The 12,375-nt window shown below is 40.1% G+C and overlaps 1 protein-coding gene and 1 long non-coding RNA gene across 2 annotated transcripts in view; one reads left to right on the top strand and one right to left on the bottom strand.

The window, feature by feature from the left end:
- The window catches only part of LOC141758530 (uncharacterized), a 160,271-nt gene that overhangs the window by 114,042 nt on the left and 33,854 nt on the right, over positions 1-12,375 (bottom strand). Inside the window, exon 4 of the long non-coding RNA XR_012591885.1 lies at positions 5,238-5,276. This is a non-coding gene — a long non-coding RNA (uncharacterized LOC141758530). The remainder of the gene's footprint in view (positions 1-5,237; positions 5,277-12,375) is intronic.
- Positions 8,487-11,547, top strand: LOC141758526 (zinc finger protein 503-like). Its single transcript, XM_074620050.1, has 2 exons — positions 8,487-9,105; positions 9,982-11,547. Exons 1-2 carry the CDS (start codon positions 8,848-8,850, stop codon positions 11,392-11,394), a joined length of 1,671 nt encoding a protein of 556 aa, XP_074476151.1. The 5' UTR covers positions 8,487-8,847; the 3' UTR covers positions 11,395-11,547.

Below are 12,375 nucleotides of genomic sequence, written 5' to 3'. Positions count from 1 at the left end.
TTAGTCCAGGGATACACAATAAAAAGCGGTAATGGTCTCATAAAGCCTGCAACACCACAGCAGACATTCTGATTCTGTCTATTAAGGGCTGCACGGAGCCGCGGATGAGTGAAAATAAGGAAGCCATTTTTCTTTTGTGCATTGTTGCCTGGGGTCTCGTGCCCGTGATCAATGTACAGTAAGATGCACTGCGCTGAGAGCTATTTATTTACACCGTACTCCAGCTGAGTGAATATTAGAGGAGAACATTGTGATTAAGAAGTGCTTTATTGAGCTACATGTTACAGACGCCTCATTGATTTACTGTGAGCTGGTTATAAATGCCAGATGTGCACAGAGTGCTGGTTATGAGAAGAACGGTTGTTGTTATGGTGAGTGCAATCCAGTCCTAAAATCATATTAAAAAGGGACAGGTCAGGACGGATGGACAGATTTCTGCCTCCACCACGGCACAATGGAGGTGAATACAATTTCATTTGTAGTGTTCACGACATTTAACAAACAAGAGTACCGCCAAGTATCGCTTACATAGGCACAGTAGTGCTTTGAGCTACAGTAAATGCCAACATGCTCACAGTGGTGGAATGTAACTAAGTATATTTACTCAAGTACTGTACTTAAGTACAATTTTAAAGTACTTTACTTGAGTATTTCCATTTTAAGCTGCTCTATACTTCTACTCCACTACATTTCATAGGGAAATATTGTACTTTTTACTCCACTACATTTATCTGATCTTTAGTTACTTTGAAGATTTATATTATTCATGCAAAATATAATCAATAATATTATTATTATTATAGGTTAAGATACCCAGTATCAGCATCAATAATTCTAATCCAATAATATAATATATATTATTCTTAAATGGGGCATTCAGCATAATGAATACTTTTACTTTTGGTACTTTAAGTATATTTTGATGCTAATACTTTTGTACTTTTACTTAAGTAAAGTTTTGAATGCATGACTTTTACTCGTAACAGAGTATTTCTCCACTGTGGTATAAAAGATCTGAGTACTTCTTCCACCACTGCATGCTCACAATGACGATGCTAACACGCTGATGCTAAGAAGGTATGATGTCTACCATGTTCACCATCTTTGTTTAGCAGGTTAGCATGCTAACCAGTGTTGGAAATTACCTTTTTTGTCCACCTGCCACTGTGGCTGGTGGATTCCAAAATCTACCAGCCTCTCAATAGATTACCGTTATTTATTTGGCTCGTGAGTGAAGCAAATCTGGCAGGCACTTGCATATTTTACCAGCATTTGGCTGGTGGCTGATGCTAATTTACAACCCTGATACTAACATTTGCTAATTAGTGCAAATTAGTACAAAGTACAGTTGAGGTTGATAGCCATTAATACAAGTAATTGTTCATAAACCAAAGTACTGGACAAATACTTTACACTTAATTATGGACAGACTGAATAACAGACAAACCAACACTGCTATCTCTCGAGCCATGCCGCTAGCATATCTAAGTAAGAAACATTTTTTTTCCCTTGTTGGACAAATCAACCCTTTAATTATGTTTACTTTTACCAAATGCTATGAAAGAGAATCCAGTGAAATATGAAAAAATAAATATGTTGAGAACGACAATCCCATGATAGCTCTCTATGTTCGACATAATACATTTAATTTACCAGAAAGAATCTTCGTCTAAATAATTTCAGCTAAAATTTCACTGAATTTCTCTTCTGAAAAGAAAAGTCTGCTGAGTGACATTTCAACAGGCTGTTCCGAACTTACAGCGAGATTGAACTCGCCTGAAGACAATGACAAGCTCCTCTCTGTCTGATGTCACTTCCCATTTCCAGGGCCGACTGCTATCTGCTACCGGCTTCTGCCAATAATAGCTCATCAAAACAACACAACCCTTCTTGGCACCAAAATAAAGGCAGCGGTCCACGTCTACGCCACTCAGATGTCAATTAAGACTCCTCTTCACACTGACACTTGTGACTTAAAAGAAACAGTCGAGAACGTGATGAATTTGAGACGACAGACGAGAAGGCAGTGCGCTGCGTTGCAGTACCATAATGCGCTTGAGATATGGATAACAACTGACACCACTGGCAGGTCTTATGAAGTTTGATTTCATTTGTCAGGCCTCTTCTACTTTGTCTTTTAGCTCGCGCGCTCCTTCACTCTTCAATCATCGTGGTAATAGCTCGTTCTGATAGTCTGAAGACACTCACACTTGCTTCCATTTAAAATGTGGGTGCTGCTGTGGGATACACATTAACATGGCATCATGTGTTGAATCTAATGCTGTATTGTACATATATACATTATGTTTAATTGCATGGGGTGTATGTATATAAAGAAGATAAATGAACTCGGTTCTGATCTCTGAAATTCACACAATTCACGCATACAGATGAACACATATCACATAAACCACAAACGACAGAGAAATAACCATCAACCTCGGTATTTGATCACTAAGTAGACAAATGGAGCAGTAAGTGTCCAAGCCTGTCTCGGCGAATACCTTGCATGCTCGTCTCCAGCCGACCACATGACGCTAATTCCTGACTGAAGCGCTCCTCCTGCGTATCCCTAATCCCGCCTGTGAAATGTGACAAGATCATTCTTTAGGCCTACTTTAGTCGGAATAATCTGCCCATCACAGACATTCATCCCGACCCGCACAGTGTTTCCAGTGTCATAACACGCTACCTGTACATTTTCACCCCGGCTTAGGCTCCATAAATTAAATCTAGACTAGTAAAATGTGAGGGATCAGCTTCAAGTGCTGCATGTGTGTCAATGTGGAGAATGTTGATTTTTACACCGACTGCCTCACAAACAAATGCACTGTGGTGTCTTTTCAACTCATTTGAGATCCAATACTAGTAATTACAGTAAGTGCAACAGTTAATTGATTAATCGTGGAAATGTATCAACAACAATCTTGATAACAGATACTTTATCGAGCAAAAAATGCCAAATATTCTCTGTTCCCAGCTTGTCAAGTGTGAGGATTTGAGGCTATTTTCTGTTTTATATCATTTTAAACTTAATATGTGGGGGTTTGGATCTGTTGGTCACACAAAAACAAGCAATTTCAAGACATCAAATTGGCCTCTAGGAAATTGTGGTGGGCATTTTTCACCAGTTTCTGACAAAATTAATCAAAAAAAGGATCAACACATTCATCGATAACTAGAATTACCGCCTAGCGGTTGTATGCTGTTGTATGTCTGTCCAAAATGTCATCACTTCATCATTTTATCCTCTTATTTGAGTGAAATTGTCATAATTAGCATATGAATTCTTGAGTTATGGCCAAAAACGTGTTTTGTGAGGTCACAGTGACCTTGACATCCAAAATCAGTTCATCCTTGAGTCCAAGTGGACGTTTCAGCCAAATTTGAAGAAGCTCGTTCCGTCTGGACGGACAGACAACGCAATATCATAATGCCTCCGGCCACGGCTTTCGCCGGCACAGAGGCATTAAAGGATCAACATATGAAGCCTCAATGGTAATAAAAACGAGCTAAATCAAGTCACATGCCATACTTTGATGTCATCGAAAGTCAACACGATTGCACTCCCTTTCCTCCTAAAGCTACTAGACAGGTAGATACAGTACAGTAGGTTTTACAGGAGCTTCTTGAAGTTTCCACAAAGTTCTGAGCCAGTAATATGGCAGCTGTCAGGTTGAATTGAGCCATTGGTTCCAGTGCTAACAGGGAGGGTAGGTGAAGTTAACTCTTCTCTACAGCATGACTACAACCCGCCAGGATCCTCACCTACCTGATGGCAAGTGGACGACAGCATATAATCTCCATAGGCTTTACTTCCTACTCCTGACCAGCTTTAACTAATTGAGGAGACAACGTGAAAAAGACCCTTCACCGCCGCGATCTTGGCTGCACCTCAACTTTTCTAACTCTCTCCGTCATGCTGCGCTACCGTCGTCTGACTTCCGGCGAGATACTGCAAGTTCTTCATGTCAGCTCCGAGTTGAGCTCTTGCAAATGAAGTCAACGCTACAGTATTTGACACAGATGGGGGGGAGGGAAAATATCTTGGGTGTAGTCAAGGGGAATGGGTATGACTTCTAAGTATCTGAAATGTCCTGTCTTAAACACATAATATCCGTAATACTTCCTGACACTTTCTCCTATAACCTCTTATTCTGTGCCAGCTTCTGTGGGGCCCTTTTTTCCCTCTCCGGGCGCAGAAGAAAAGCAGTCTATTTTCTTGTCATATTTGGTTGAAAGGCGACTCTCAACTCGCAGTCTAATTTCCTGCACTTTAAAGACAGTCCACATGCAAGGTGCATTACCATGCTATCAAGGTGATGGGAGCAATTTCAAACTGTCAGTCATTCATGGAAATATCAGAGAGACTTAATGTCTACTGCAGCCTGTCAAAGGCTCCTGTGAAGTGGTGGAGAGCGTAATCTGAGTCTTATTCACTCAACACCATTTACTTGTCAGCGTAGCTCTCTGTTTTACTCTGGATGGTAGTTCATAATGAGAAGGGGCTATGGTATATCCATATACATATACATGTAGCTATATGAAGAGGTCAATCTGTGCCAGGTTTTAAAAAAAAAAAAGAGCAGTTATATCATGAATACCATAGTTTCAGCCTAAGTACGAGAGTGCATCTCATATGACCACACAGTTCTTGCTTCACAGACAGCAGTTAGTTAAGGCTGTTAATTTCCCGATAGACGCACCACTCTGGGTGACACACTGGGCCTGTACTTAACCATTATTAATGTGACAGGCCTCAGTGCAAAGCAAATCAATTAAACAGGAGCAATCACCATAGTCTGGATAACGGCCTTTTAAGACTGTTTTCATGTGACAAGGGGGTCCTCGATCCGGGCCTCTGCGCCAGGACCTGACAGGTCAAGAAAGCGGCATGAAACAATAGCACCTTCTAACCATCATCTCCCCTTTTTACCTGTCACATCCAGTCGGCCTGTCTGGCTGCTGACGTGGCGGCGCCCTGCGCCGGCTGCCACAAGGTGAATTTTCACATCATGTCGGGGGAATTTCTTATTCCATTTGCTCGACATTATAATGCAGCATTTATCTAACCACTTTTTTTTTTTTTTCAAAGCTGCTGTATATGTCAAGGGCTTTTGCACCGGAGTTTCGGTCATTTTATCTAATAGGTTCAGTTACAGGTCCTTTGTGATGTTTTTGATGTACATGTGCACATCTAAAGAGAGCAGAATAATAAGACTGGAGCCACGACTTACCTTCATGCTGTCTACTGCTGCCTGGAACCTCCAACGTGTCTGCAAAAGAACAGCAGATTTCACAAACATATCACTTTTGCACTTCATCATGAGGTCAGTTATCATTTCATAGAATAAATACTGACAGTTCAAACAGAGAGATCAAAATTTGATTAAAACGGACTGAATTACAGTTTCGTATGCATGCATTTGTTCAATCAACCCTGTCGTAACCATCCTACTTGCGGAGCTAAATTATACAATACACATTATACAACACAGTCGTAACAGGAAGCTCCCGTCACTGTGACTCTAATTGCCATTATTTTCAATTATTAATCAACTCCAATGATAAATTGTGAAGTTGTCTCCAACATACATGTACCTTAAAACACTACTGTACACATAATCAAGACTAAAAGTTAAACTAAGTGACTCATTTACATTTTATATGAACCTGAATAAATTCAAAGAAAACACTTTAAGAAGCAAAAATATAACTGTCCTTTCAAGAACTAAATTAAGATTCTGAAAACGATTTATAGTTTTTGCCAACCTGTATGGTGTTTGCTATTTGTCCAGTGTTTTTGTTTATCATTTTGTATTTTCTTCGGCCAAGGGCAAGGGTAAAGATAAGGAAGTCAATGGACCATAATATAACTCTGTCCAACTATTAGTACAACAAATAAAATAAAAATGAAAAAAAGTTTTCTATTGAATTAAGTTGTCTATTGAACACATTTTTCACATTTTTTTACGAATAGAAAATGACACTTCTAGGGGCTGAAAAGGTTACATTTTGGATATTGGTAACAAACTGTGTTTAATAAAGAAACTTTGCATGTTGCAAAAAGGATTCAGTGAACCTTAACTCAGTTTACTCCCCCTTTTTAATTTGCAAAAGTTTGAGTTATGAAATTTTTTCAGACTACATGATATAATGTGAGCTCTAAGCAACTTTCAAAGAAAAAAAAAACATGAATAAATCCTTTAATTAAAATATGAATCCTTAATCTTTAAATGTACAGCCAGGATAGAGGCTTGTTTTCTGTATGATCACCCAACCCTGCTTGTAAATGGCTGTGTTTGCACGGACTCTGGGTGATTCATAAACGTGTCCTTGTGTGAAATACTAGCAGGAGATTTCAAGCTTTCTGTTTAAAAGTAATGAATTACAGCGACGGAAAAATGTGCAGCCATTTAAGGATAAAGCCGAGAATTTGGTGTCTGCCGCGGCGAGCCATCCATCACGTCCACAATAAAGGAGTTTTTGCCTGACGGTCGAAATTTATGGTCGCCCTTCTCTGCCCTAATAACTCAAAGCGCTGTGTCAGAGCCTGACAGCCGTTGCCGAAAACAGCACCCCTGTTATCAATCAAAAAACACTTGCATATGTTTAACTTTCGCCTGATCAGCAAGACATTTATAGGCTATTGAGTAATAAGATAAGTGGGTCTATTTCGATGGGAAGATATGTGGAAGCTTTACATGATTAATGGCAGACACAAGAGAGTTTTTGTAAGCGCTCTTGGAATAAAAAGAAATAATTTTTGGCTTGAATGTGGTGGAGTGGAGGAATATTTTTAATTTCTAAGACAAAAAAAAGACTTGAAAAATGACATGCTATTAAAAAGATGTCTGGAGCAGAATTGGGGCTCTGTAAAAATGCCTCAAAGCTTATCTCCAATTAAACAAATCGCAGTTTGGAGTTTTACCAGAGCAGGCAGGCTAACAGGCCTAAATTATGATGGAGGAGTGAGGGAGAGACACATCACTTCTTCACTCCACTTCTCATGGATTCACTGTTGACCTGAATATGACTGAGAAGAGGCACACACAAAAAAAAAAACTGCAGACAGCTGACAGATAGCTGGCGTGCAGGACGGGGAACTGACAGATGACAGGCGGCGTGACTGAGAGGAGAAAGTTGCAGAAAATGTGAAACATGCCGATGGATATCGACGCATGCTGGAGTGAATAGCTGACCAGAAAGGGTAGTTACTTTTCTTCTTTTTAGAGTCAAAAGTAATTCATTAAAGAGTCACTATGGTGCAAAGTCTGCTTGCTACATGCAAGAAATTTGCAAAAGAGACAATCAGATGTGCTTGAACTGCTGTTTCCTTATTATAGTGTACTCATCAAGAGTATAAGCTCAAAATGACTTACTTGAAGTTAGAAAAAGGAGTGTAAATGTACAATATTTTGGCCTAATTTTTATCTATTTTATTGGTTTTATTATTACATTTTCTGCATTTTTATTTCTTGTGTGAATTAATCTCTAATGTCTTACTGTTCACATTTGTACTGTTATAATTAGCTTGTCAGCTTGTCAGTCATCTATAAAGCACTCTGTCTTGAACTAACCTGTATGAAAGATGTTATTCAAATAAAGTTTGATTGATTGATTGATTGAAAATGTATTCAATCAAAAATACATATTCAACTGGTTATGAATGGTCATGAGTAGACTTTGGTTTGTTTTAAGGTGTCAAAAATATCAAAAATATGGTCTAAAATATCAGTGTATGCTGCAGCGTTAAGATTTCCTTTAATTGGAATAAGAGGCACGGCCCAAACCATGAAAAAGTCCAATAACAAAAGCAGGCTCATGTACACTGTTGTTCCAATCAATATTCTGTGCAATATCAACATTTCATATTTCATATTCATATGTGCAATAATGTGACCACTCATTCAGTCTATGTTTTATATCTTGTTTTTGTTTTTTTACTGTTTACTTACTTTTATTATACCTTTATTGTTTACATCCTTTTTCTTATCTTAAAATAAAAGCACTTTTGGACTTCCTGGAACACATTGTGTTGATTAATACACAGTTTTATTCCTTGGCTTTTGGCTCGGCATGAGAGTTGACTATTCTAATCCTTTTTCCTTTCCTATTGGTCTTAACGTTCTTGTTATTTTAATGTCCTTTTGGCTTTAAGTTGGTCTTAGTGTTTTATTGTGTTGTTTTTATGTTTTTATGTATAATTGTACAGCACTTTGGTCAACTTTTGTTGTTTTTAAATGTGCTTTATAAATAAATTTGGATTAGATTGGATTGGATTGGATAGTTCTCAGTTGACATAAAGGTTTTGGTCATTTTTATATGCTCTTGTTAGCCTGGTCCACCTTTTTCCCCAAAACAACACGGGATGCAGCGGAGGCGCATGCGTAAAAAAGCTCCAATTACGCATGTAAAATACTCTAAATTAAAAGCGCTTGGAGTGGGTGAAATGTGAAATACACACCCAGTGTGAGGAGGAAACGTCACGTTCAGTAGAGCCTCCGATCACCACGGGGTCTGTTTTTTTTATTGGGAGGAGCACAGCGGCTGTGATCTGCGGACTAACTCAAGAGAGGCGGAGTGATCTCTCCTGCAAACTACCCACGTAAACAGAGTCCGCTCTCGGACCTGCAGCCACACTGTCAGAGCGACGCACTGGGATGAAGACACGCGGCTGTTATTACGCACGGATTCTGCATCTCTCACTCTCAAACTGAGGATTTAACATTATTTTATCTCTGGCTAAAGGCTTTTTAACCATCTGACGCTTTTTCTTTTTGTATATTGTCTTTTATTTTTCCCCCTACACATGTATTTCTCAACCATTTCCACGAGAATTGGGTCATGATCACATCGCCCACTGTCTCTGTCCTGAGAAATAGCACGAATCCAGCGTGGGAGAGCGGCTCCTCCTCTGTGGAGAGAAGGGAGAAGATCAGCCAGCTATTCTTCCACCACAACTTCGTCTCTCCTGCAGACCCTTCTCGACAAGCCAGTCGTCTTCCCATCAAGGTTTTGAAAATGCTTACCGCTCGGTCAGGACACATTTTACACCCGGAGTACCTCCAGCCTTTACCGTCCACTCCCATCAGTCCCATCGAGGTAAGCACTATCTAGTACCGAGCAATAAGAGATTTAAACAGCTCAAAGATATAAGCACAGTTAATAATAGTATATTTGTGTAGGTATATATATATATAGAAGCCTATATTGAATATGCCTTTTAGTAAGAGATGTTGTGAATGAGGAAATAAGAGTGATTTAATATGACATTTGGCATCAATTAGCTAAATATCAAACTACGAAGTGTTTCACTGTGAAATTACTTATTATTTTTTGGGGCAAATTGGGTCAAAAACTGATGACAAATAAGATTATATTTATATGCAATGAAGGAAAGAATAGCTTTCTTCTAATGTGATTATTAGACTTAATATCAGAGTTGATTTCTGCTGTTAGAATAATAAAACTGAGGTGTCCCTTTTGAAATTTAATGACCTTGTTGTTGCAAAGTGATGCCCGTCCGTGTTTATGATCCGATACGATAAAACTTTATTGTCAGTTTGCACTGAAATTCATTTTGCATCCATATAGGCAGCTCAGTTTGAGAAAAAGAAAAAGTATACATACAATAGACATACTGTTACCATAGACAGAAAGACAGACAAGTAAGACCCATCAGACAAAAAAAAAAAACACATCACAATTATTCATACATAACCCATTACAAAATTACTAAATGTGATGTGTTGTTCAGTCTTATCTTCTATCTCATGTAAATCATCTCTGTGTGTGTGTGTGTGTGTGTGTGTGTGTGTGTACATACATATTAGTTGTTTTGAGTTTCATCCAGAGATAAGTTCATGCGCAATGCGTAAATGTGTGTGGTTATGTGTGCGTATTTACCCTCAAAACCATAATATGTACACGTGCTTTTAATTAATTTAATTAACTGTATTTTTGTGTGTTATTTCACAGCTGGATGCCAAGAAAAGTCCTTTGGCTCTTTTGGCCCAAACGTGCTCTCAGATCGGCAAACCAGACCCTCCATCCTCCTCCAAGCTGTCCTCTGTGACCTCAAATGGATCAAATAGTGACAAGGAGACCAAATCCGGTCCTCTGAAAATGAGCGACATCGGAGCCGATGATAAATCCAGCTTCAAGCCGTACTCCAAATCGGAGAAGAAGGACTCCAGCAGCAGCAGCAGCCTCAGTGGAGATAAAACCAGTTTCCGAGTGCCTAGCGCCACCTGCCAGCCGTTCAGCCCCAGGACAGGCAGCCCCAGCTCCTGCACCTCCGCTTCTCCTCTGCCGGCTGAAGGCAAAGCGGGGGACAAGGAGGACAAGAAGGAGTCTGATAGCAATAAAAGCACGGAGAGTAACGGCAGCCATAGGATAAGTGGAAATACATCTGACGGCAGCCAACACCAGGAGAACACATCCAAGACTGTTACATCAGACTCAACATCTGTAACCTCATCGTCCTCCTCCATCCTCGGCTCCGGACTGGTCGCCCCCGTTTCCCCGTACAAACCCGGGCATACAGTTTTCCCCATGCCACCTGCTGGTATTTCCTATCCTGGAAGTTTAGCGGGTGCCTATGCGGGTTATTCACAGCAATTCCTCCCTCATGGATTGACCCTTGACCCTACCAAATCCAGCAGCCAGCAGCTGTTGAGCGCACAGTTTGCTGCAGCCCAATCCATGGGTTGCAGTAAAGCGGGTTCAAGTCCCTTAAATGGAGCGTCACCGCCGACTCTCATGTCTGCAAGTCTGTGTCGAGACCCCTACTGCCTGAGCTACCACTGCTCAAGCCATTTGTCCGCAGCCAGCGCCAACTGCGCACATGACTCTGCGGCTGCAGCACTCAAATCCGGATACCCGCTCATGTACCAGACGCACCCGCTGCACGGCGTGCACACCTCGGCCCCGACTTTCACTGGACATCCCTTATATCCTTACGGCTTTATGCTTCCCAATGACCCCCTGCCGCACGTGTGTAACTGGGTGTCTGCAAACGGACCTTGCGATAAGCGCTTTTCCTCCTCAGAGGAGCTCCTCGGCCACTTGCGGACTCACACGGCCTTTGCAGGTACAGAGAAGTTGATATCTGGGTACCCGGGCTCCTCTTCTCTGGCCAACGCTGCTGCAGCTGCTGCTATGGCTTGTCACATGCATATGCCTCCTAATGGCCCTGGCAGCCCCGGCGCACTGGCCCTCAGGGGCCCCCATCACCATCTCGGACTGAGCAGCCGCTACCACCCGTATTCAAAGAGCCCCCTGCCTCCCGGGGCTCCAGTGCCGGTTCCCGCGGCCACAGGGGCTTACTACTCCCCGTACGCCTTGTATGGACAAAGACTGACGACAGCCTCGGCCTTAGGATACCAGTAGACACAAAGAATTATACATTTATAAAAAAGGAGATTTAGGCCCAATGAGTTTTATATTGTACTTCATGCAGGGACTGGATCCATGTGGGGATCTGTGTATTTATTTGCGATAGCTTCAAGCGTGACTAAAAATAAAAAATAATATAACTTTGAAGACTCAATGTGCATTATTTTTACACAGGAGAGTATTTGGGTTATGTTCACCTGCTGTGCAACGAATAGTTGCAGAATTTAAATGGGACCTTTTTAAAATAATATAGATTTTATTCTTCATGCTGAATCAACTGCAAGTCGTGCAAAAAGTTATTTTAATTCTGCCTTCACTCAGACGGGTTGCTGCTGAGTGATCTGACAGAATGATGGACGTGGAAAATCAATCAGAGCAGCTTCTTCACAATTGTCATTGATTTATTTTGTGGGGAGCACAAACGTTTCATGAAGCCTGTTTTTTACATGGGTGGCATTCTTTTTTAAAGCTACAGACAGCTCTGGTACTGTTTACACAAGTCTAGTTTTCATTTTAGAGAGGAGGCTTTTTTTTTTTTAAATACACGTGTACTATTATACATAAACTGAGTTTTCAGTTACATCAAATTAGTTCAAAAAGCTTTATGTTCTAATAATAGGAATTTATCACTTTTTATTTATTCAGTTTTCAATTTTTGTTTTGTTTTGCTGTGCAATTAAATTTTACTGTTATTTTTTTTAATCAAACTTATATTATTAATTTATTTAATTGGTCCATATTTTGTTTTTGAGGGTGTGGTAAACACATATAAAGAATATATATATTTATTTTTATTGTGGACAGTCATGGTGAAATCTAACTAATTTCATATTATTCATAATCTTGGTTTTGTCTTTTATGTTTTGGTGTTATGAGGCTGACAATGGGTTTTACAAAGAGGCCTACAAATGGAGAACTAATTATATATATTGCAAAACCTTTGCATGTTTTTATATTTAATATAGGCTAATAGTG

This window comes from Sebastes fasciatus, chromosome 20, assembly GCF_043250625.1.
Source record: "Sebastes fasciatus isolate fSebFas1 chromosome 20, fSebFas1.pri, whole genome shotgun sequence".
Classification (NCBI taxonomy): Eukaryota; Metazoa; Chordata; class Actinopteri; order Perciformes; family Sebastidae; genus Sebastes; species Sebastes fasciatus.
The sequence above is the reverse complement of the archived record's forward strand: the minus strand, read 5'-3'. Positions and strand labels throughout refer to the sequence as shown.

What these genes read in the sequence shown, in the direction of transcription:
- LOC141758526 (XM_074620050.1), top strand. Translation starts at nt 8,848, where the DNA reads ATGATCACATCGCCCACTGTCTCTGTCCTGAGAAATAGCACGAATCCA. An exon ending in CTCCCATCAGTCCCATCGAG is followed by an intron (nt 9,106 to 9,981) that starts GTAAGCACTATC and finishes GTTATTTCACAG; the next exon opens with CTGGATGCCAAGAAAAGTCC.